Source organism: Strigops habroptila, chromosome 1 (genome assembly GCF_004027225.2).
Source record: "Strigops habroptila isolate Jane chromosome 1, bStrHab1.2.pri, whole genome shotgun sequence".
Lineage (NCBI taxonomy): Eukaryota > Metazoa > Chordata > Aves > Psittaciformes > Psittacidae > Strigops > Strigops habroptila.
The window spans coordinates 52,144,825-52,170,720 of NC_044277.2; the positions used below are offsets into that span (position 1 = coordinate 52,144,825).

General features: G+C 38.4%; 1 protein-coding gene across 1 annotated transcript; it reads left to right on the top strand.

Moving 5' to 3' along the window:
* The first annotated feature begins 264 nt into the window (after positions 1–264).
* RAB12 (RAB12, member RAS oncogene family) lies at positions 265–25,896 on the top strand. Its single transcript, XM_030489117.1, has 6 exons — positions 265–740; positions 14,041–14,101; positions 21,561–21,699; positions 22,238–22,327; positions 23,265–23,369; positions 23,893–25,896. Exons 1-6 carry the CDS (start codon positions 497–499, stop codon positions 24,004–24,006), a joined length of 753 nt encoding a protein of 250 aa, XP_030344977.1. The 5' UTR covers positions 265–496; the 3' UTR covers positions 24,007–25,896.

Below are 25,896 nucleotides of genomic sequence, written 5' to 3' on the forward strand. Positions count from 1 at the left end.
CAGATCACCTCACCGAAGGGGCCGAGGCAGCGCGGGGCCAGCCCCGCTCCGGGCGGCCGACGGGCCACCCTCCCTACCCCGCGCCCGGGGCGCACATTGGCGAGAGCCCGGCGGGCGGCGACGACGGGGCGGCGGGAACCCGAGGCCGGCCCAAGCCCAGCGGAAGGGCGGCGCGGGAGCGCGGCCGTTCCCCGCCCCCGGCACTGCGGCGCGGGGCCGCGGCTCCGGCGCTGTAGGGGGCGCTGCGCGGCTTGGCGAGGAGCTGGGCGCGCCGCTCCCGGCGGCGGCGCAGTTCCCGTTCCTGTCGGTGTTGGTGTTGCCGTTCCCCTCGGGTCGGGTCGGGCCAGGCGCAGGGCCGGGCGGCGGCCGCGTCTCGTCCTCGCTGCCCCCCTCCTCCCCCTGCCTCGCAGTGTCGGCGCCGGTGGCGGGGAGGGCGGGAGCGCGGGGCGCGGCGAGGGAGCGCGGCGCCAGCGCGGCGCCGCCGCATGCGTCGCTGATGGAGCCGGGCTCGGGGCTGCCGCAGCGTAGGGTGGGGGGCGGCGGGCTGGACCTCGGGGCGGGCTCGGCGGCGGGGTCGCCGGCACTCTCCGGGGGGCAGTCCCGCCGCAGGAAGCAGCCGCCGCGCCCGGCCGACTTCAAGCTGCAGGTGATCATCATCGGGTCGCGGGGGGTGGGCAAGACCAGCCTCATGGAGCGCTTCACAGACGACACCTTCTGCGAGGCCTGCAAGTCCACTGTGGGTAAGGGAGCCCGCCGGGCCGCGCCCGTCCCGTCCCGGCGGAGGGGGGTGTCCTCTCCCGGTGCCCACCCTGCCACAGGGCCCGGCCGAGGGAACGCGGGGCTCCGTGTGGCGGCCGCCTTCCCTGGACCCTCGACCGCCTTTCCGCAGGCATGGCCGTCTCTCCGACTGCCGGCCTGAGATGTCCCCTCGGGGCCTCCCAGGCCTCGTCCCCTTCAGGGTGCGTAGCGGTGGTCCCCGTTCCCTTTCCGCCCTCCGGACCGAGATTTAGTCACGCCTGCTGGGTTCCTCGAACTTCCACAGTGGGAACCTCATGGGCTGTGTGGGAAGGGAGCCCTTGGTGCCAAACTTCCCATCTCTTGTCAGGAAGATCATGGATGTCCTAGTTATCATTGCACGCTTTGAGAAGGTGTTGGGTATCCTGTTTCAGCCTTACTAAAGACAAAGAGCACAGGTTAAAAAAAATAGTAAAGTAGGGGTGGTTGGTAAAACGAGGTTTTGTGCTTAAGTCTTAGTTGTTGCGTATAGGGAAACAGAAGTATTTTGGGAGTTGAAAAGTTGCACAGTGTGCATTCAGCATAGTCGATGGGACTTCAAACACTCTTCCAAACCATAGTCTGATTAACTCCAGATTGCTGTTAAGCCTTCATCAAGAAACCCCCGCCATGATGTTAGGTCTGAGGAAGTTAATGTTTTGCTTCTTGAAGAGTAGTACCTCCTGAGCACACAGTGTGTTTTGCTCTTCACGCAGCTAACTGGAGAGCAACTTCCTAGTTCTGTAGTATGCTGTCTTATTCATAGTTTAGTCATCTGTATGAATCTTGGGGGTAATTTAATGCCTGCTGTCTTTTAATGATACACAAACGGGTAAAAGGAGGAAAATAAGCAAGTTAGTCTGCGTTGTTGTTAGAGTCCTATGCTTGGAGTTGAACTCTGAGTGTTGCAGCAAGGTGCTTGTTAAGTCTGTGTCACTGGAAAGTATGTATGCTTAGATTAATTGTAGCTTAGAATGTGAGGAAGCTTACAGCATCTGATGGAAAGTGATTGTATTGCATTTTAGAAGCCGAATTATTACTCTTCAAAACTGTCTTCCTGTGTCAAAACAGTATACAGTTACTCTCACTTTAGTTTTACGTGTATTTTATCAGTTATTTCACTCTTTCTTAGGTCCTCTAAAAATCAACATCTGGTAGTGCAGATTAGCACGGTTAGTGTCAATATATTTTTGTTTTGAAGTTGGTGACTTTGTAGAAGTTAGAAAGACAATGGTAGTGTATCAGAAGCATTAATCCTCAAGTGATACGTTGCAGTTAATAAATACTGGTGACTTCTGTAGATGGACAGATTTCATTAAAGATATGGTACAGCTGAGGAGGTAGAGCTAATAGTGAAATATGTTATTTATAAATTCTCCAGGTCTGTATGTTGTTTTGAACTCACATGCATCTTCTTTAGATTGACCAGCATTAAGGGTTCCTTTAAGGTCAGGCTGCTGTCTGTAGCTAGGGTTAGTTTCCTGATACAAATCTTGAGAAGTGAGAGGAGGTGCTCTAGACCCCAGTCCAGACTTCCAGGCTGGTGCCTTGTAAGCAAAACTGATTTACTAGATAACTCAGACAGTGATTGAAGCAGAGAAGCTTCCTTATTTTAGAAAAGAAACAGGAAAGAAATGTGGTATGCTGCTAGACAGAGGATTACATAATGTTTGATGTACAACGTGTGCCAACATAAAGCACCATAGGGAAACAACTTCTACCAAAATACATCTAGAAAGACCTGCAGTAACGGCATTCTTTCAAGATCCTCTGACTGAATTTGAGAGCTGTTGAGATTCCCCCAGATCCTTTGACTGCCAAATCAAGAGCTTTTCACAGTCATCTTGCACCTTACTTTTTTGCACTACAGAGTAAGAAAAAGTAACCTCTGCTATTAACATTTCATGTAAATTGAAAATAACCCACACTCCAAAAGGACCTGAGGTCAGACTTTGATACACAGTTGAAATCATAAAGCTCTTTCTTTGCCACCACTTGCTGCAGTGGTTTTCAAGAATTACAAGTGGAGAATGTGTTTTGAAATGTTATTGAAAACCCTGTGACTGATCTGATTCCAGGGGAAGCTTCGTAAACCGAGTATACCTCAGCATTAAATTTGAAAAGGCGATGTAACCAAACAAACAACTAAAATTTGTTGTATCTACCTTATATTAGTGAAGCTGTATTTTAAGTGCCATGCTAGAATACATATTTACTCTCTTACCTTGATCATGGTTTCCCCCTTTTCTGATTTAATTCTAAACCCGTGGAAGTGTAGGCCAAACAGAACAACTTTCAACACTTAACCTTTTGTATGAAAGTGTACAGGCTACTCGAAGGTCTCTGACAGTGGAAGAAATACAAATGTCTAAAATCTTTGGCCATCTCCTGCCCCTAAGTGCTGTTTAGGATAAGAATGGTGTGTCTTTGAAAAGTGGAGTGTATCTGCTGAAAAGGGGAGGTGTGGATTCAATTGAGAAAGATACAAAATTTTAGTGCTAGTTTAAGATGACTACATTGCCAGATTGGTAAAGTAAATTCTGTAATAAAAACACATCAACATGTCTTCAGTCTTGTCTCAAATACTGAAGTTCTTTGAAAGTGTTCAAAAATAGCTTGGCAGATTTCAGCACATTATTCGTAACGGCACACAATGTGCTGTTGATCTAAAATTCTTTTGATGTATTTATTTTGGGCATTAAATTAGTTGCATAGAATATTGTGTCTACTTAATCTGCTGTTTACATAGTACTGAGAATACTCAATATGCTCAAATGTTTACTGATTTTTGCATGTGCTTGTCAGAAATAATGTTGCTGTTTCCAATTTTATGTGCTAGGTCTGAATGTTTGTTCTTACTACTAGGTTATAACTATTTTTATTAATGGTTTGTGGTTTTTAGATATGTTCCTCTGTATTTGCAGTGATGTAAAATTACTCTCTTCTTGCCAGTGTTAAATCCAGAGGAGTTATGGGAACTTCTTTTCTATAATGGAATAATGCTTGTGCAAGGGTAATATTGGCATCATGTTAGCTTTGTCAGCAAACACAAATATACATCTTTTTATTAAATACAGTTTGTTCTCTGTTTATGATTTGTTACCTGACCCCCATGCACCTGCATTATTCATACAGGAGCAGAACCCAAAACTGTCACTTGGAGGTTTTTCAGACTTGACAATTAAAAATAGGAATGACGAATTTGGCATGAAAAAGGATGATCTTTCCAAAAGTAGTGGATAAATACTCACTGCCGCATTTGTGAAAAGATTCAAGGATGGGTAGTGAAGGAAGAATGCTTACCTTTGCTTCTTCCCACTCCTTACCCTACCCCAAGTAGTTCTTATTCTGAAAGAAATTAATCTTAATTCAGATCTCCATAGTGGTGATGTTATAATTTATCTATTAATTTTTTTAAATGGTGCTGTCTCACCCTCTTTTTCATCAGAATCCCTTTATTTAATAGTCAAAGTTCTCTGTTCTCTTCCCAGCATCTGTCCAAGTCTCACAGTTGTCTGTCTTACCTGCGTACACCAAATCTTAGCTCATTCCCAATCTCTCTCCTCTCTTTTTCTTCTATGACAGATCTAAAAATTCCTGTACTCAGCAGTATTTCCTGTCTACCTAATTTTGCCGTGGGCACTACCCTTCTCTCTGGGTTTTAATCTCTGACCCTGAGGTTCCTGCTCACCCAAACCTGAGGCCTTGCACTGACTCACCTCTCAGACAGCTGGCTCTCCCACTTCCTCAAATAAAGTTGAGCTTCTTGGCTTTTCTTTTACATGCTGGCTTAATATGTGAAGTTTCTGAGGCCTAGTTGTATCCTTCGGCTCTTTTCCACCAAGTCTGAAAGCATCCCAGGAAAGAGGCCTTGTCCTTGGTAATGTCAGAGCTATTCACAGGAAACTACAGTTGGACTTGTAAACACTAAAGGTTTCTTCGGTTCTGGTTTACAAGCAAAATCACAGGTGGAGCTACTCAGCTAAGTTTGTAATGGAAAGATTTGTTGTGGATCAGGATGGAAATGTGGCAACCTGTGATCTGTTTTGGACTAATTGTAGCCTGTTGGATCCAGATCAGTGGCATGTAAATGCACTGCAGTGTAAGACTCATTTGACTCACAGAAATACTCTTTGACCTTGTTTCACCTTACTTTGATGTTAGTGTGAGATGGTATGTAAGTTGGGAACTCATTAGGCTTACAGCACTCCGTAGCGTTTTTCTTTCAAGCAGTCTTCTCTCTATCAGTTCTTTTTTAAATACCCATGTCCATGCAAAATGCCTAGTGTCCATCAAATAAACAATAGCAATAGTGAAAACTCTAGGTTTATATTTTATCAGAGTAATCTTAAAGAAGGCAGCTTCTGGTTTTAATCCATACACACATATATATGTTATACATATATATGAATATATATATGCATACATATATTTGGGGGTTCTGACACAATTCAAACCCTTTCCTCTTTCTCCTTATCCTTAAAGAATGTGGACTAACAACATAAATGTTAAGTTCCATTCCCATAGGCTTGTCATATAACATAATTATATTAACTTAAAAGTATCAGCCTATTCATTTAGAAAGTATTAATTAGTAATTTTTCAGAAATGCCCTTGAAGTTGCTCCTTAGTTTTTCAGTTACCTACTCAGTATTTATTCTCAGAAGCACTGTAAACATGGCATGTGGCTTTGAAAAATAATTTTTCTGTAAATCATAATCAAAATTGTTTTGTAAACAAGTTTAGTAACTTGATGTAGTCTGAGATGAAGAACAATCTATATAAAATTTTCAGAAAAACATTCCGTATCTGCTGAAACAGCATTTATCTGTTTGCTGTGCTTGTATGTGCCTGTGGGCTCTTTCTGATAGTTTTAATTTTTTTTTTTAAGTTTGTTTTTTCCCTTCCATAAGACAGCACTGAAAACTTAGTTGGGGTGGGGAAAGGGAAGAAAAGGTAGAAATAGGTGTCTCTTGCTTTACCACATCATGACAAAATAGCAGAAAGATGCTCTTGCTTTACACACAAAATCAGCTCTGAACTCAGACTGAGAAATTTTTGCTGTTGTACAAACAAAGGAAGAAAGTTCTGGTCAGTGATAAGTATTTCTGTGAGAATCGACCATTCTTATCCTTGCATGTCCAGGGTGTTAATACATATCTGTTCTTATATATTGGCTTTTTGGCTAGTGCGGTATAGTGTAAATAAACAATTATTTTCATTAATGGTGCTGCACTTACTTGGCAAACTGCAAATATAAGAGCAGGAGGTTGGAAACTCACACAGAAAACAATTTTGACTTACACAAAATCTTAAGATAGTTAGGGAGTATGTATGAACTTGTTTGTTTTCAGTTCTGTAACCATGAGTTTAGGAAATGCAACTTGTGGTAGAAGCCTGTGTTGCCTGGAAGCTGTGTTTTACCTTTAGGAGCAGCGTAGTCACTTGTGGTTGACATGAGAGATTACAGCAACCGAAAGCACCTGGCAAGTCATGGTTTGCCTCTTGTCAACTAAGTGTATTTTACAGCATTTGGTGTAGTCAGCAATTGTTTTCTGTGCATAATCGTTTCAATCCTCATAAGGTAACAAAACTATATTCTAGAATAAGAATATGTAGTAGGTAGGTGATGCAGATTATCAGGGTTCAGGAACAGAGTTTTGGGGAGGTATGGCGATTTTAATTAAGAAGAGCTTGCAAAGAAAAGTAAATATGAAATTGACTTTGTTTTCTTCATTTGTAAACTAGATGTTAACTTCAGTTGATAGAAATATTTAGGTACTGGGTTATATCAACACTACAGAACTGTCAGAGCACCTTCCAGACCCTAGTTAGTACATGTATGAGAATGCACAAGTAAAACAACATGCAAAATGAAGACGCCACTTGAACGGCGTTGAATGCAGAGTTTAGTTTGCAAGGAGAGTGGAATGCAGCTGTCAAACTCAGTCTCTGCTGTGAACAGCTGAGCACGTCAGTAGCAAAGGGAAGAAATACAGTCAGGCCGTATGAGTCTCGGTTATGGACTTTCTTATTTCTTTAAGGGAGCTGTGAGCTTAAATGTTCATTTAGTGAAAATAGTGCATGCACTATGCAGAATAATTGTAGTTTAGCTATACTAAAAAATGGAAGAGACAGGATTTTTAGAGTGCTTTCCATCACAAACGTGCTGAAGTCTTTGTAAACTATCTTCGCTAGGCTGTCCTTAAACAAGAGGATTAATATTTCCAGTTGTTAAGATTGCAACTGTTTAACAGCATATAGCAACACCTTTATGACTTATTTCTTCTGATATGCCAAGGATTGGGAAACTTAATACCCAAACAAAACACTACATTCAGCCTTATTTTGAAATAGATTCCACCTTTTTAAAATCTGGATAGTGCTGCTCATTAAATAAGTTTAGGGTTTTTTTCACATTCAATTTTCTGTTCAGGTCAGGTAGTGGTAGACCAGTAGCTCACTACATTTTCCTGTCTGTAATCAGAAGTTTTGAAATTAAGACTTGTTCAAGAAGACACAGAGATTCTTATTCCTTCCAAGTTCCCCTTCCACCTCATTCTGTTTATCAAAATTCTGGTGCGCACTTTGAACTTTGTGCCATAAATAGTGTCAAAAGCCTACATTTTGTGAAAGGCTGTAATTTACTGTCCACAAGAATGTAAAGAAGTGGTAACTTTTTCCATTCTCATGGAGTTTGGAAGTACTAACGATCCAGGATGTTTAGAGGCTGTATGTTGGACATGCAAAAATCACCTTAGTTTCCTAAAAACTCATTTAAATTACACCTTCAAAATTTAGTCATGACATGTATATTAATAAATTTTTTTTTCCTGTTGTTGGTTTATCTGTTCCACTCTGGTCTGTAGCACAGTTGCCAGTCGAGATATGGGTACACTTTTATTTTAGGCAAGCAGTTCTCAAATGTCTGCATGTCAATCATTCTAGAATTACATGCTGAAGCTTTATGGACAACGTGCTTTACCTGCCTCTAAAATAATACCCAAACTGGCTCGTATCTGACTAATACTTAATCTTCCAAATCTTTAAATTTGTAACACGCAGTTTGAAAGAGGTATTTCTGCTTTAGGGTATGTTAAACTTAACTGCATGTCCTACAGCTTAAGTTAAAATAAGATATAATGTGTTTGGGTTTGGTTTTTTATTGAAGCAGTTTTTGTACCTTCTTGTCTCCCCTGCCATGTACCTTTTGTTGTTGCTGGCTTCCCCCATCTCAAGCAAGATGGTACAAATCAGTATCAAAGCTATTGAGCATCTTCTCATTGACTTTGGTAGTTTCTGGATAGGTCTAAGTGTTGTACTGTATATAGTAACAGACCAGGACTAACGAAGCTGGTTCTTACCTCAAGAAGCATGTGACCTCAGTCATCAGTTGTAGCAGAAGTTAAGAAAATTTGTCTGTATAATGCTGTCAGATGTCCAAATTAAATAAACTGTTGCGGTCTTTGAATTATATGTTTGTTCTAACGGTTAATTAATATACAACCTCTGATTGTTTAAACTGATTGTGTTTCTTTAAATACAGTCTGATTACTTTTCAGTGATTGAATTGCTTTGATGCAAATCACTAGCAGGCCTCTGCAAATTTAATCTATTGGAATTGATTTTAGTTGGAGGGGGGTTTTGTGCTCTGTTTGCATCTGTTTTCCCAGTTTTTCCTTTAACTTTATTATCAGAAAATCTTGGCCTCAGAAAGGTCACTGTGTGCATTCAGCAAAACAGTTTCCACTTCCTTTTTCTGGCACTTAGTGGGGGGGGGGGAAAGGTATTGAAAACATAAATGCAAAATGCGTTGTAAGAAGTTTCTTCACTCTTTATTTCTAAACTAATTCTTTTAGCTTTAAAGAGAGAGGCTAGACCCAGATGTGTGTGTTTCGGTTTGTGCTTTCATAGTTAACTTTTAGTTCCTGTTTGGGGCAGGAAAATAATATACTATAATCTTTTCTAGGCTAAACTCCATTTTAATTGGATTTCAGTCTCAAGTTTGGAACGATCTCAAGTTTGGTTCAGTGACAAGATACATCACCCTCACCGACTTGCCCTTATCTAGAACTTCATTACTGCACTTCTATTTTGAGTGTCTGTTTTCTTTCCTTTGAGGCTGTTTATTTTTGAAAGGAGTGCAGACAGTTTGCTTAACAGGGTGTTTAATATACTTTTAAAAAACCCCTTCTATTCTACTAGCCCTTTATTTTCCCTGGAAAAAAAACAGTTTCAGTTGAGCGCACGTCATAATAGGTGTTCTCATTTGCATGAAGCGTATTTTTAATCTGAAGTTCACGTGCTATTAACAAAAACAATGTGCTTTGTATAAAACTTCAAAAATCCTTACCTAATAATCTTACCTTACACACACCACATAAGTGCTGCTGTAGTGAATGCCTTACTTGATGTGTATCTGGCCTGCAGGGAAAGGGCAGTAGCTCATTTGCAGTTCGAAGTGGTAGGGCAAGTATATTTTGAAATGCTCAACACATAAAAATCAGAAACTCAAACTAGAGGCTGAGATCTAAAAGGCTATTTCTGTGCCTTTTTCATTAGTTTTTATATGTGTATGGAATGTCTGCTTGGATTATTGGAAAAAAAAAACCAAACCTTTCCAGAGAAAAATGGGGGTCAAATTCTGACATTCAAAATGCACACCTTTAAATCATAAAAAGACAGGTGGTGATCTGGATTTACTAATGGTGCAAGTGTAATGATTTTAGGAAAACTGAATGCACTGATTGCCTGTGGTCCATATAAGCCTGATGCGTGGACAGAAGGCTGAATTTGTAATTGGAGGGGAGATTGTGATAAGCCTTTTGGGTTCCCCTCACATCACTGTGACCTGGCAAAGGGCACACTTCAGTATGATCATAAGCACATGCACTTGTTGGCTCCACTGACATGGATACAGTTGGTTATTCATTAACAATAAATTAGCCAGCAGGCATTTAAAATGCAAACTAGGTAGCATGCGAACCAGCAATAGTTTGATGGTGTTGTAGCAGCTGAAGAGAGCCTTCTAAAATTCTTGCTTTTTGTAAGACATGCTGTTCAGATTTAATGCAGTTGTCGACAGTAATTATTTATTCTTCTGTTTTGTTGAACTGTATATAAACCCATGCCCTCAGTTCTATTTGCATCATTAAGGACACAAGATGCTTAAGTGGCTTGTGCTAGCTGGTGTTGACATCCTTTCAGGCGATACCCGCCATAACTGGAGGCACACGGTGGGGAACTTGGTGTAGCTGTGCTAGTAGAGTGGTATACCAGTCCTTCTGACAGTCCACGTGTCTTAGCACATCACTGTTCATGCAGCTGTATAGGTTCAAGTAGCCTCTAGTGGGATTGAACACAGAACAAATGCACAATTTTGTTAAACTTGGGTATTAGTTGTGTTTTGGGATCTGGCTTACAGGAGTAGTAAGGACTACAACTACAACTATCATTACAAACATCATGAAACTTGAAAAATTCTGACAATTTGCCTCTACTTAACAGGTCTTAGAATTAGGTTTAACAAGACTGAGAAACATATATCCTGCTTAGAGCAACTGTAAATTAAGAGTTTGTCAAATCAAGGATTTTAAAGAATTTGTCAAGTGTTGCTGACATCAACATTGTATGGATTGAAGTATTACAAAGCACTTAAAAAAAACCCAAACACCATTTTCTAAGAGCAGACTTAATACCTTCTCTATCCTGTGCCAAATAGAGATACTTAAAAGAGTTGTTTGCAGTTATTTTGCTGAAGAATGGGAGTTTTCAGCAGTTAGTCCAAATCTTCTGTTCTACAGCTGCAAGTACAAACAGTGAAAAGATGCAGTTGTGTAACTCTGAATGTCATGTGTGACTAATAAGTATTTGTTATCTATAATGGAAAGTATTAGTTTTCTGACTGACTTTCAGAGAACATTAATAGTTTTTCATCCTGTTTTTAATAGCTGGAGTAATTTTATGGATAGCAAAACTTCATTGAGATATTTTCATTGACTTTAATCAAGCTAAGTAATGTGTTTCATTGAACTTTTTCTTAACTCAAGATGATACTCGAAATTCAAGTGGAAAACAAATTACTGTGTTGCTGTTTAAATTACTAATTTGTATGTAAACTCAAAGCACTACCTTTGGCAGGTCTATGGCGAAACATGATAATGAAACCTGACAGGCTTAGGAATTTGCTTCTTCATGTGCAAAAGAGAAGTTGCCAAATTTTCAGTATTGGCATACATGAAGCTTTTGGTATTGTGTTGATGCTTGCAGAACATTACTGATTATAAAAAGCAGTTGAGCAACCTTTGTTTAGTTCTGGCAAGCTATCTGACTTAAGTGTTAAATGATTCAAACAGTTCTGTAGAAGAATCTGCATTTCCAAAACTGTTACTGGTTTGCACTGTTCATTGCAGAATTTGACAGAGAGGAAATGTTTCATGGTCTCACTTTAAGATAGAAAGATCTGCCTTTGAAATAAGCATGCTGTTAACATATTTTTAAACCATCTCTTTAATATGTGGGCTTTTTTCTACTTCATTCATACGTTGTGCCTGCTAGTCCCAGTAAGTCTCAAGTTGAAAATTTGTTACAACAGGTGGTTTTTCTCTCTATAGTTCATTATTTATTTTTCCTTTTAAAAAATACAACAAAACCATTTTGTTCTGTGGTTTGTGTAAAACAGCAGTGTATAAACCACTTCTACAGGAATAAAAATATTTTTTGGTGGAGTTGGTGAAACTTGCATGAAATTCCTGTGATGGCTTTTATTACACAATTTTGGATCAGAAATGGTTTAGACTCCTTCTGTTGTGTGACAGTGGGGCTTTTTTTTCACACAGCAGAGCTGTATTCTCTCTCTGCTCAGATCAAGCTCCTCTACCAGTGTAATTGTTAGCCTAAGACAAGTATACCCACCTGTATACCCACCTTCTTTCAGCTTACGTTTCTGTGGGAGAGAAGAGCAAGATTATTTTTTGTTTTAACCTGAGTTCTCAGATGACTGGCAAATGGTATGCTATGTTGTGTAGGAGTTAATGGCAGGATTGGGAATTGGGGTTGAGACATGTGGGCAATTAATTCAAACTTCCTTAAGAAAAGAGAGATTTGAAGCAATTTCAGTTAATACCTACTATATCCTTAGCAAATAAAGTTCCTGTCTTTGTTGTAGACAAAGCTATGACAATTAAGGCAATTGTATCTCATAGTCTAAATGCATTTATGTAGAGAAGGCTTATAACAGTAGAAATGGTTGTGTGTCTCTTTAAAAAAAATCTCAGTAATAGAATTCTTGTAATTCTTTTCTTATTTCCCATATTTTGGATAGTAGAGCATAGCTGGACCATTTCACTTTCTTCTGCTGTTACACTAACACAGATGGTGGTTTTTCAAAAGAGTAGAAAATATTTCTTAATGTTAGGATTAATAAATGCTCTGAAATGTTAATCATTCTATTTTTTTTTTTCAATTTGCATGTGAATAGTTTAAAATTGCCATTAAAATTGTAGACTGTAGTACAAATCAGTTTAACTCTTTAGTTGCTGTACTGCCTAAGAACCTGACTGGGGTTTGAATGGGATACATTTTAGTAAATGAAGTATAGGCATCATACGTCCTGAATAGTTCTCCTAGAATTGGTGAATAAGTGTGCTAGACACTTCTAAGGACACGGAGAAGGAGGACAAATGTTATGGTGATAACCAGTACTTTTATCACAATGTGATGTGCAAATGCAAGCTGTTTAAAGGGATGTTTGTTAAGGAGAATGAAGATCAGTGATCCTTCCATTTATTTAGTCTAGCTGAACAGTGGCAACCTGTTTTGCGAGATAAAAATAGAATTGATTGTATCCTTTATATTTCAACTAGTAAACTGTATCTAGTTTTTTAAAACTTAGTCCATTTTAGTGTCTCATATCAACAACTTTACAGACATAACTGTCTTTAAAACATTTTGAAATTTATGTCAAGTCAATAGTGTGTAGCTGGTTTTCAGGATGTAAAATGCACTTTTTTTCCCTCTACCTAAATTTTTAGGAGCTTTTAAAAGCTTGGCATAAGGGCCAAGTTCAGTCCTTTCTGTCAAAGTTACAATCCAGTCTTGATTCTAACATCAACAGGGACACTCAGTTTTTACCAAGGGTAGACATTAGGAAAATGTGTAGTTAGGGAAAATAAAATTCTCTTTCCTCTTCACTTTCATCCCTATCCTTGCTATACAATTGTATGTGAAGTAGTGAAAGTGTTTCACACTATGCTTCTGTACTTTTGTGTGAGTTTTAAGTGTACCAATCTGAACCATGTTCTCTAGTCTATTTCCCCCTATTTGATTTAACACTGTTAGGAGGGATGATGTTCAGAAACAACTGAAGCAAAAATCTTCATACACATATATACTAAAATCAACAGGTTCACAATCTACAAATGCTGTGATATTGTAGAACATTTATACCCTGAAATATTCTTGTAATTGAGGTGATCATCTTTTGTGTCTGGGTATTGTTTGACCATAGTATGTCTTACGTGCTGATGGCCAGCATAGGGATTTTTTTTTTCATAGAAGAAAAATCTTTCTGTATAACAAGGTCTTCATGGTTTTATCTTATATTTATATTTAGCATGCATTCAAAATACGGCTGGAGTTTTGAGATGATGGATAAAAGTACCATACAGGTATAAAAGAAATTATATAAGTCAAATACTTTCTCTAAATCTAAGCAGATTGCTAATAAATATTTGCAGGAATTAAGAGTGACAGTGCTGACAAACTTCATAAACCAGCCACTATTCCAGCACTTCTACTAAAGCGCTTTACAGAAGCTAAGCATCCAGCTTGGAAACCAGATGTGTATTGTTCCCTCTTAACAGAGACCAAAACTGATGTGGAGGGATTGGTTCGCTCCACGCCTCCAGGGCATCTGTGCCAGTTGGAGGGAGAGCAAGCTTGTCCTTGATAGTCAAGGTGAATAGGGGAGAAACAAACATACCCTGCCTGTTGTTTTACTGTTCCGTTGGGTTTACCTGCTGCTAGAAGTGTTGCACAAAGTGGAAGGTTTATGGCGTGATGCTGCCAAACTGGATGGCTCACTGACTATGTAGTGGCTGTCAAATCCCCGTGATGCTCCTAAGGTGACCCGTAGTGGTGCAAACCCTTACTGTTATAAGTTGATACTACAATTATTAAAAAAAAAAAAAAAAAAGAAAAGAAAATACACCCTCATTACTTTTGCTTCTTATTCCTCCTTTTCTGTTTACTGTATTTTATTTATAGGTGTTGATTTTAAAATCAAAACAGTAGAGCTAAGAGGAAAGAAAATTAGATTACAAATCTGGTAAGTAAAACAAATGTGCAACCAGCAGTATGTTTTAATTTTTATGTTCTAGCATGAATTAATATGCTTGTCTAATACTATTAACTGTAATAAGCTGGTTTAGCTCTTACCCTGTTCCTCCTCTCTGCCATTCCCATAAGACTTAAGCAAAACCAAATAGCTCGTAGATTTTCATGAGGGGAAAGGGGAAGAAAGGGAGATAAAGTTAGAAATAGGACATGAATGTAATTACTGAAATGTTAATGCATCACAGAGGTCTCAAGCCCCTTTTCCTAGAAGAATGACATCTACGTAGGAAACAGTTCTACAAACAACGAAAGGTGACTGTGTTAAATAGGCAGTATTTAAAAGTACGCTTTGCTGCTGTTGTTGTTGGTTTGTTGGTTTTGGTTTATTTTATTTTCTGGACTGTTTAAAACTGACCTTAATTGTGACAACAATTCTAAAACAACTGTAAAGTGTTTTCTAAACTGTTTTTCTAAAACTTGGTATAGGTAGTGCTGTCTCTTTGGAACTATGTTGAAGAACTTTAAAGTATCGGGCATTCAAGACTAAGTAAATTATATCCACTCTAAACAGCACTGAGAAGTAATATGATCCCATACAAAAAAGACTATACCTTAACTGGTACCAATGTCCTATGACAGAATGCTCAAAGTCTGAGCTAAGTTTTTCCTTTCTGGAGTAGTTTACATGTTTTCTGATAACGATTCTCCATGTCAATAATAAATACAGTTTTTATTGTTTAGAAATTATTGAGCTTAAGAGCTCCTTCATTTTGCAAAGTAATAAACAAAGTAATACATAAACATTATTATGAGAGAATAAACCAGCTATGTTCTGTACATTAATCTTACATACTACTATGTAGAAGCTTAGCTTTGGTTTATTAACAGTGCATAATGATGCATAATTTGCATTGTAGTTAAACTATTAAAGCTGCTAACAATTCATAGTGGGGAGGAACCTCTAAATATACTCATTGTTAGACTTTTGGGATATTCTGGTGGTTTCTCATTAATCACATGGATGTAGTAAATTCAGCTTACTAACTCCTCTTGGCAGGTCACCGTCAACTCTGTTTGTCACACCATGTGTCTGTCTTGCTTCCCTCTGCATTAACTGCTGCTTCATCTTTGGTATCATCAGTCACCTAACACTTCAATGTTAGTGGCATGTCTTCATCCATCATCTGTCCCTGTTTGGAAACCTGTGACCACAAGGCTGGCAGTTGAGCCAGCAATTGTTAGCCAGGGTCTTCTGGAACTGACAGAGGTAACAAAAAATTCTGATATGGAGATGCTACTGTATGCCCGATATGAATTCTTACTATGAAATGTGCTAAACTTATTAAACAATTTCTTCATGTTGAATAAATACTTTATAGGAAAGATGTCTTGTTGGGAAAGACATGTTTAAACCATTATTTTCCACATATTGAGAATATGCTAGTAGTATCTAGGAAACTTTTAAAATTGAAAATTGATAGGTTGCTAAAATGTGACCATTACTCCTGTGTGAAGCCCTGCTGAAATGGTGCAGAAAATACAATATAAAAAGGTAGTATTTTAGAATATGATTAAATGCATTAATACAACATTCTGCCAGTAAGTGTCACCTTCTTTCCAACAGTAGCTGTTAAAAATGCCTGTTAAAATGCTGTTCTTATACTTAATCCTTAAAACTGTCTTGACATACTTATTTTTTTGGAAAAGCAATTAGATAAGCACTCCTTTTGCTAATTTATCCTGAATTATGTTGTGTATATTGTTGGGACTATTTATAAACTCTTATTATCATAGAATCACAGAATCATTTAGGTTGGAAAAGACCGAGTCCAACTGTAAACCCAAAACTACCAAGTCTACCATTAAACACACAACATTTACATGTCTTCTGAATACCTGCAGGGATAGTGACTCAACCACTGCCTGTTCCAAGGCTTGGCAAACCTTTCAGGGCAAATTTTTCCAAATATTCAATCTAAACCTCCCTGGTGCAACTTGAGGCCATTTCCTCTTGTCCTATCGCTTGTTACCTGGGAGAAGAGACCAAAACCCGCCTTGCCACAACCTCCTTTCAGGTAGTCATAGAGAACAAATAAGGTCCCCCTTCAGCCTCTTTTTCTCCATGCTAAACAGCCCCAGTTCCCTCAGCTCCTTATTGTAACTTCAATTGTTAGATTAAAAGAGGAAAGCAATTTACCAAGTAAAACACTTACACCAAGTCAAACATGTATCAAGCAGTTAAGTGTGCAAAGCATCCTTTTGAAAGCAGCTTTCACACCTGCTACTGTTATTAGAGTAGTATACAAATTGGACTTGTCTCTTGTATCCCTTTGACGATGGAATACTGTGCGCTAAGGAACACAGAGGCATCTGCTCTCACCTCTAGCTTACCTATTCCTATAAGTCAGGAAACATTATAACAGGAGCATGATCCTGCTCCTTAGGTTATGAAATGGTAGAGCAGCACTGAAAGCACACAGTAGTGCCCATATTTTCTGTGCCACCTGGAACAGTAGTAGTGTGTCTTGGGCTGCCGGAGGTAGTAAATGCAGTAAATTTGCTTCCAGATTGCAGTTCATGGCTGAAACAAGCTCATATATTCTGTGAGAAATATGCACGGATGCAGATCAGGCTGTGGGGTAAAGTAACCACAACTATTGGATAGCATAAGTGTCCAAGTGAATCCAAGCATCTGTGAATCAGTCAGTGCTTTTCCAAAGCTTGCTAGACAAAATAATAGGAACCCCCCTTTCATGCTTTGAGGCGTAGGTGTGCCAGCAGTTGCTCAGCAGGACAGTAGTGTGTCTGACTTTGCCCTCTTACCTGGGTCTTTTGGGCACTTGGCTGACACAAGCAGCTCTCACTTCTGGCTTCCCCTCTGAAAGGACCTGGTTGCTGGAAGCTGTGGTTCCCTACCGCTACACCCAGTTCTGTGCTGGGGAGCCAGAGGGGCTCTCTGGTACTTCTGTAGGTTTAATGCCAAGGAAGCCAGTCACCTGGCAAGGAAGCAGTCTTGATTTGCTTCTGAAGGTTGTTTAAACTTCCGAAGGTTGTTTAAATTGGTTCCTTCTCATAAAAAGTTCACATTCTGCCAGCTCGGCATTTTCTAATAGACAGTTATTGTCTTGGAAAATTTCTGGGGTGAGGAGTAGCTTGAGGAAAAGATCAGCTATCTTGGAATATAACAGAATATAGTTCCTTCTGTTCAGGTCCTCTGAAATAATTTCATATAATAAAAGATTTTAACTGTATTTGTGTTTTATGGGAGGAAAAAAGCTCAGCTTGACAACTAGAATCAACCTCGAAAATAACTTTAAAACATTTTTAAAAATACTGCTTGTAAGGTCCGTAAAAACACAGAGGATGTGAAAGTGTTAAATTAGTGTTAAAATTTTATGTGTTTTAAAAATTTTCCTTTCTATTGCCACTTCACACCACCAGTCATAAAAAACTGATTAAACTTCAGAGCCAAAGACAGTTTTGAGTCTGTCCATGTGTTTGTTTTGTGCAGTTGGTTTAGAGAGAACATTTATGTAAAGCAAAAATTATCCAAACCTATTTTCATTAAGATCAACTGTATTTGTATTGTACTTTACGCAGTCTTAAATAGTGAGAATATGACATGTCAACACTTGAAAATGGTCTTTGTGTGTTTTCTTTATTTGCTTTTGTTTGGTGTAATGTTTGTATTTTTGGAGTGATGTCTAGTTTCTGTTTTGGAAGCAGAAAAACTCATGCAGTGAGATTTTATTATTGCAGATGATAGATAGTCAAGGAGTCATACACTGTATGTTTCTGATTACAATTTATAAATACCAGTGTTTTTCCATTAGAACAATTTATCAAAAAAAAAAAACAAAACCTGCTTTTAGCATTAAAAAAGGAGTAATCTGTTGTTTGGGGTTTTTTTTTTTTGGTGATGCCAAAGCATTGATCAAGTTGTAGTAATTTATTATTTGGAATTCTGGAGTTTGAATTAAATTGAACTGTCTTATTATGTTATGTCGATTTTGACCAGAGCAAATAATTAACTAGCAGCACTTAGTATCACTTACAAAGTTAATGACATTGCATACTGTTAGCCCCGTTAAATAGTGCTTAACTCTTCTTCCAGCATTCAACTAGTGCTTCAATAGCTATTCTTACTAAAATTCTCCAGCTGCAGGAGTGTAATACATCGACAAAAATGATATAACCAATTTAGTTGCTCCAGCACTGCACAAGAAAGAAGGCGTTTTAAGTTCGATATGCTTTTAATATTAGCTCTGCATTAGGGTAATTTTCCCCTCCATATTATAAGAATTTACTGCACATTTTCATGAAAAAATAAGATAGGAACTGGTACCAGATGAGATTTTCCACATGAAGGATCAACTTGATACTCTTCTCAAACTGCAACTTATTTAGGTACCTTGGGGTTGCATTCTAAAATTATTGCAGAAATAGTTTTTCAATTTTCACCTTACTATTTAAAGGCTAGTACAATGTTAATGTAACGTTAGAGACCACAAATTCATCTTAATTTTGTCTATTTTTCAAAGGAAATTATTATCATGCTTACAATCAGAAACCTGTTGACTGGTTTCATTTAAACTTGCTGCATCAGTAGAGGCATTGGTTGCTTGAAGTGTGGGGAAATCAATGACTTAAAGTAAGGCCAAGTCAGCCAACCACAATCCACTGTAATTAGCCAGACTGTCTGTCCATGGGTGTTTTAAACTGGCGGCAGTATGTGGTGTGTCTCAAATAGCCAGCAAGCCAGCCTACAAGTTTTGTGTGATATTTGGGTGAACAACCTACACAAAGGCGAGTGGGGGTACAGGAGCTGAGAGGAGCAACAGCCTGGGAATACTATAAACTTATAAAGAGCCTGAGAGTGTTGTGGGGTGAGGAGAGGCTGATAGGGCCAGACTTGGAGATACAGTACTCAGCAGGCATGGGGAAATGCGGAGTTGGAGATAGCTGGAGTGAAACAGTGCAATGTTGTGTGATTGGCTCCTTCGCCTACCCCTAGGCTTATCCAGTCTTCAGGGAGGGTAGTTGAACATTGTTGTGTTTATTTCCTCTTTGTTTTTCTAATGTATGAACTGAGTGATCTGGTAGCCTCTCAGAGATAGAGTTGCTGTAAGTCCTTAGAAGTGACACAAAGGCACAGCCAGGTGAGTCTAAAATATCCCCTTTAGTTCTGTGTTCTGGTAGGGGCACAGAGAAGAGGGAGAAGACTGGCCAGGGGAGGAGAAAAAAAAAACCAAAAAAACCAAAAACCACCAAAATGAAAAAAGCATCATTTTTCTTTTCCCATCATTCTGGCCAAAGCTAAAAATTGATGCATTCTTCTACATTAGATACACCTTTCCACCTGCCATCTAGTTGTGTCTGCACAGAATGATGGAACTAAAAGGATCCCATCCTTAATACACTTGGTCAGTAGGATGGATTAGCAAGAGATGGCAGGGGCTGCTCTACAAGGTCTTTATTCTGAGTAGTATGTTCATAAGTACTAAAGCAATGTTATCCATATGTGGAAAATCAACGGTTCATACTAGAATTTTTAAATTTTTCATGACTTGAACATCGAAAGGACCTTTCAAAAATTAAATCTGACCATAGCAAAGAAGTAATAGAAGAGAAAGTAAACTAAGTAAGTATTACTAGCTCTGAGGAATACTTACATATGTAATTTCAGCTGCCAGAACTTGTATTGCTCTAATAAAAATGCCTCATTAGTGTTAAGAAAGCAACCAATTAACCATGTAAAATTGGTCTGAATTACTACTAGAGCTTGAGCTTACTGAAACAGGCTACCTGTTTTCACCTTCTGTAGAGTCCCAAAGATTTGTAAGAATGTAATTCTGAAGTTCCGAGTAGAGAATGGGATTTGGATAAAATACAAACAGATGTGATTGTTCTCTTCTGACCCTTCCTGCAATGCCATTGGCTTGCAGTGAAGTATTAGTCAATATTTTTCCACAGACTATGAAGCAGAGGTTTCAAATCTTTTTCGAATGGACACTGCTTTACTTTGTGAAATCACTAGCAAAAATTTGTTGCTATCAAGTACGCTTGTGGCAATTTCAGAAGAAAGTTAATTACTCCACTTTTAAGCCTGCTTAGTTGAAATTCTTAAAGATTTTTTGAAGATCAAGATAGCTTTGTGGTACTTTATTCTAGTGCTTGTTGTGCATAGACTCTAAAAGAATGAATTCTTCAGGACAGTGAATGTGGCATTTTGTGAACATGACTTTTTTTTTTTGGGTAACAAGTGTTTCAGGTCTCCATTGTTAATCTCATTCCTAAATTCATCCTCCTCCTCCTTTTGTCTAAAATGTGACTGCTGAAGAGAGTTCCTTTTGAGTGCCAACACACACAAACACTTTTTCCCCCACCCATTCTTAATTTTGGTCCATCTTTTGACTTGCTCTAACAGTGAAATTTCAAAATTATCCACTGATTCTGGAGGCTGAACTCAAGCAGCAAATGCTTGATTGCTTTGGAGCACCACATAACTTACTTTCCAGCTGTAATACCAGTCACATTTTAAGACTTAGGGTTATGCACCAGCTACTTTTTTTAGTATAACTGTCAAAAATCTTCCGTAAGTAGGCTTGATGATGTGATTAAAAGCAGTTCACAGGTTTTCATGGTTCAGTAAAAAATAACCCTTCTGTCTCATCTACTTTGGAACATAAGCCATAGCTAGTACAGGCAACATGGTGTAATTGCTGGAAAATAGTCTTCAGCGTAAACACACCTTGTCTGAAATGCCTACAGTGATGAAAATGAGAATGGAGATGTTATTTGAACACCTGCATTAGTAGATGTAAGCGTGAAAGCCAGGTATCTGCTTTCAAAAGCCATATCACATAGTGGTTGCTTACTCTTTTCATTCACTTCTGCCAGAAGCATTAGTTTTAGAACCATGGTTGAACTGCTGTGGTTGATCCAAAAAGGCTCTGAAAGCTCAAATCATAGTGATCAGTGCATTGCTTATTTTATAGTTGGGTGTCTGGCTGTGTTTGATAAGCATGTATCCATTTATTTTTTCTTTTTTTTTCAGAGCTATTAAAACAAAACAAACAAAAAAAACCCCAAACAAAAAAACCCCACAAACAAACAAAAACAACCCACAAACAAAACCCAACAACACAAAACCAGCTTCATCTGCTGGTGCATTTTCATTGGACGGCTTCATTCTCAGACACATGTAGAACTGTTCGGTGGCCTTTCTAGGTGAAGTTAGTATGGGATAAGTAGTTCTGATACAAAAATTTCTATGATTGAAAGTGCTGCTCCATTATATCTTTTTTTCCTGAAATTCACACCTATAGAAGGAAAAGTTGGAGATAGAGTCTAACGAGTGTGGGGATGTTTTTATTAAAATGTAAACAAAGTTATCCTGTACTTTGCAAATTGGTGAAATATTTGTGCCAATGTTTGCTGCTGCTTCGTAGGGACACAGCAGGTCAGGAGAGATTCAACAGCATTACCTCAGCTTATTACAGAAGTGCCAAGGGAATTATTTTGGTGTATGATATCACCAAGAAGGAAACATTTGATGATTTACCAAAATGGATGAAAATGATTGATAAGGTAGGCCTTAAGTATTTTCTTTTTATGTAGTTTTTATAAGAAGCAATATTTTTCCTCAAAAGTACTCCGTAAGATTTTCGACAGCATTGATATAGGATTGTTAAACTAATGCTGACTAATTTTCACCAGATTCTTTTAGCCAGGATTTAACATTAATGTGTTGATATTGCAAAATGGTTGTCCATTCCCACTTCCTTGAACTAGAATTGTCCCAGTTGTAAGTCTCAATGGAAATCTGTTACATTATTCATTTGCCTGTTCACTGGGGGCTAGTTTTATTTCCTGTCTGTGAAATAAGGTCGTTCTGTTCATTCTTAGATAAACTAGAACAGCTAGTTCTAAAGTCTTGCTTTAAAAATGGAATTTAAAAACTGAAGTTGAAAATTTTTGAAATACCATTTGGGGAGAACGTTTGCATATAAACTGTGTAGGTGTGGTTCCTTATTTAGTAGAGAAATTGCCCTTTTTTCATGTTGTGTTTACATTACGAAATCTTTACATTTCTAGATTTAGTTCATTAAAAATGTTCTAATTGCAGTATGCTTCAGAAGATGCAGAGCTTCTATTAGTTGGCAATAAACTGGACTGTGAAGTTGATCGAGAGATTACTCGACAGCAGGGAGAAAAGGTAAGAACAGGTCTAACCAAATTCTTAGTTACTATTAGAAGCAAAACTGCTGTGGAGTTGCTGCTGATGGTCCATGGCTAATCTTGTTCAGACTGTTAAACCTAAGAAGCATATTGAGAGTGGTGGCGTTCTGTCAAAATCCATATAGTATTTACTTCTATGGAATGTGCAGTTATATGTGTTGCTGTTGGAGCAGCATGTCTTTGATCTAAAGAAAGAGTAAACTACAAGTTGGCTTGCACTACACAGTAGTGCAGGGGATACTCCTTTTTGGGCTCTGAAAGAGGATTTAGTGGAGATGTGACTCATGGATGCTCAGCACATCTTTGTGAGCCTTCTTCCAAACGTTTGCTTTTCAGTAGTATCTTAGGACAGGCAACAGTCCTGCTTGATTACTTAGCTCACCTTTATTTTAATGTTTCTTTTGTTGTCTTCCAACTCCCAAAGTGGTAAGGAACCTGACGAGAGGATATGTCTTAGTGTGACCCTCATAGCACCATCTTCATCAGGACACCATCAGTATTGACATACACAAACGTTTTCCTTCAGCTACCTGTCATCTGTTAGAGAGAGTCAAGGCTAATTCTTACATCTGTATTTCTCTTTTCTGAATTTTAATAATAAGATTGAGTGAAAAGTTCCTACTTCTTGGCAATCTACAACAATCATGTCAACTGAAGACATGAGTTTCTCAGATTTAAGTCTGGAAAAATGCAGCACACTTTTCCAGTAAACAGACTTTAAGTGAAAATTATGTACATGTGGCAATATTTGCTGTACCTTAGAGATTCAGAATTATTAATTGAATTAGACTTTAGTCACAGATTTGAGGAAAGTTGTGGGTTTTGTTTTCTTTAAAGGTTTTATGAGGAGTGTTTGTTTTGCTGTTTGTTGCTATTTGTGCATATCTTCATGTAGTTATTTTCTTTTCCATCAGTTTGCACAGCAAATAACTGGGATGCGGTTCTGTGAAGCAAGTGCCAAGGATAATTTTAATGTGGATGAAATATTTCTAAAACTTGTTGATGACATTCTGAAAAAGGTAAAATATTCAGGTGGTGGCACCTCTGACCACAGAAATGGTCAGTGTTTAAATAGTGACTGCTGATACTTGTTGGGAGGACATAGAGGGCGAGTGCACAGAGTCAGGTGAAATTTTTGATTAATACACAGTGGGCGTGAGGTAGTTCACAGACTCTGCTGAACACTTTTGTTAATAAATACTGCTTTTGAATTTGGTAAACATCTGCTCCTATTTGCTAAACTTTCTCTTTGCTATAACTTCAGTATATATCAGCAGCTGACTACGTTTGCCTGCTTTCATTTGTGGGCAGTTCTGTTGTGGTTTGTTGTAATTAGTTTAGGAAGTGGCTTTATTTGCACCAATGCCTTGTAACTTTTTTCTGAAAGAAGTTCTTGACACAGTTTACTCAAATGTAGTTCACTCATACAAGCCAAAAGATCCTTGAATTAAGGCTTTGGCTGACAATGAACTCTTGAAACGAGTTCTTTTTGCTGAGTTCTGTGCAGATGACTGTTCACAGATGATTTTTCTTTTCTTTAAGATGCCACTGGATGTTATAAGAAATGAGTTGTCCAACAGTATCCTGTCCCTGCAACCAGAGCCAGAAATCCCACCAGAACTGCCTCCTCCAAGGCCACATGTCCGTTGCTGTTGACTTGTTACTCCATACAGAGTGAAAAATAGGAGCAGGAGGGTAAAGAAAGTATCTGTACTACTCTGCACTACAATCATTCGGCAGTTTCTCGTTGCACTTTGTTATTCGAGTCAGAGCTACACACTAACTTGTAAATATGCAAATATGTAATCCTATGTAGGATTCAGCTATAACATTTAATTATTACCCCTCTCCCTCACAATGATGTTTCATTCATTGCCCCAGTGTTATAAATACTGTACAGTCGGTGGGGGGTTTACCACACTTCCGGTCGAGGAGGAGGAAAAATTAAATCTATACCTATTCTTGACATAAACGTTGTAATAGTTCTTTGTTATTATAAACAGGCAGGCAGAAGCTCTTCTGGTATGAAGATAAGTATATGGTGCTTTGCTAACTATTTTAAAGACAAATTTTTTAAAAACAGAGGACTTTATGTACAAAGCTTCCATAATCAGCATTATGTTTCCTTTTAATGTAGTGAAAACACTTTTGGCTGTGGCATCCTCTGCTGACTGGATTTATTGAAAAGATAAGTTTAATTTTTTGGCAGTCTTTTATTTATTTTGTTTAATGCTGCACCCTTTCTTTGTGTACCAAGACATCACATCTGGTGCAGATCTAAGATTGTACTCTGAGATAGCATATATAATTTTCTGCGTAAGCATAAACTTGGTTGCAAGAATCATTAAGTTTCAATAGAAGAATGGAGATATATTCAAGTTCTAAAAGAAGGTATAAAAAGCAATGCTGCTGTCCTAGACAAATTCTTAAAAGAAAAAAAAAAAGATACATTTTCCTGTGGTAAGGAATATATATGTGTATTTGTCTGGACATCTGTAGGGTTGGGGGGAAGGGAATCTAAGGTAAAATTATTTTCTTTCCTAATGATGGAAATTATTCCCATCAAGCAAATACTGTGTTAGGTTTTGGTCTGATAATGAATTTGTGAATTATATCTTTGGTATATCTTTTATTAAAATGCACTGTTTAGTTTAGCTGTGGTAAATCAATAGTTACATATTTGAATAACTTGGTGTGTCCTGAATGTTGTGGTATTGAAAAACATTGTGGTCTTTCTAAACTAATGAAGTGCAAATAAAATTTTGTATTTATGAATGACAGTGGAACTGCACCTGTTATTAGAATGGCAAGTATCATATGAAGGGTGAAAGGTAGAATCTGGACTATGGAACAACACTTGTTTTAATTTTGTTAAGATTTAATTTTCAGTTTGACAGTTCCTTTAGGTGTAGTTAGAAAAGCAGCAGATGTTAGTTGTTCACCTTGATCACTGCTCTGTTGGGAGAGCAGCTGATACCTTCAAATAGCATGTGACTGTTTGTCATGCTATCTTAGCAGGTGGTCGTCAAACTATTAATTACACTGGCAACACAAGTATGAACCAGTCTTTTTCACACTACAGCTTCTCTGCTTCTCATTCTCTGGTGCTGGAACCCATCTTGTCACTTTTGCCACTCTTCTAGCCAGAACACTGGCGTTGACCAGTAAAGTATACCGCTGACTTAAACAGCTTCTCTCTGTTTTCTAGAAGGAAAAAAGACACAGCAAACTGTTAACATTTTAATAAATAAATAAAAGATGAGCCTTTATTTCACTGAGTAAGCTCTGACATTTTGAATACAATACCATGCAGGTCCTTAGCACACCTGGATTTCAACTGACAATGTAAGGAAGCGTGGTTGATATTTGTGCTTATGTCTTCTGCCACCTTGTGCCTAAAGGTTTGCTTTTTTACATAGTAAACTTTCGGTTTACTATCATACTGATAAGATGAAATCAATTTCTAAAGTGCTTATAGGATTTCTGATGGTACTGTGGGCAATAGCAAGGAGGGGAAAATTATGGAAATGAGTTTTAATTTGACAA

Excerpts from the sequence above, each read along its gene's own strand:
- RAB12 (XM_030489117.1), top strand. The coding sequence starts at position 497 with ATGGAGCCGGGCTCGGGGCTGCCGCAGCGTAGGGTGGGGGGCGGCGGG. Across the intron at positions 21,700-22,237 it reads GGATGAAAATGATTGATAAG|TATGCTTCAGAAGATGCAGA; the intron begins GTAGGCCTTAAG and ends TTCTAATTGCAG. Across the intron at positions 23,370-23,892 it reads TTGATGACATTCTGAAAAAG|ATGCCACTGGATGTTATAAG; the intron begins GTAAAATATTCA and ends CTTTTCTTTAAG.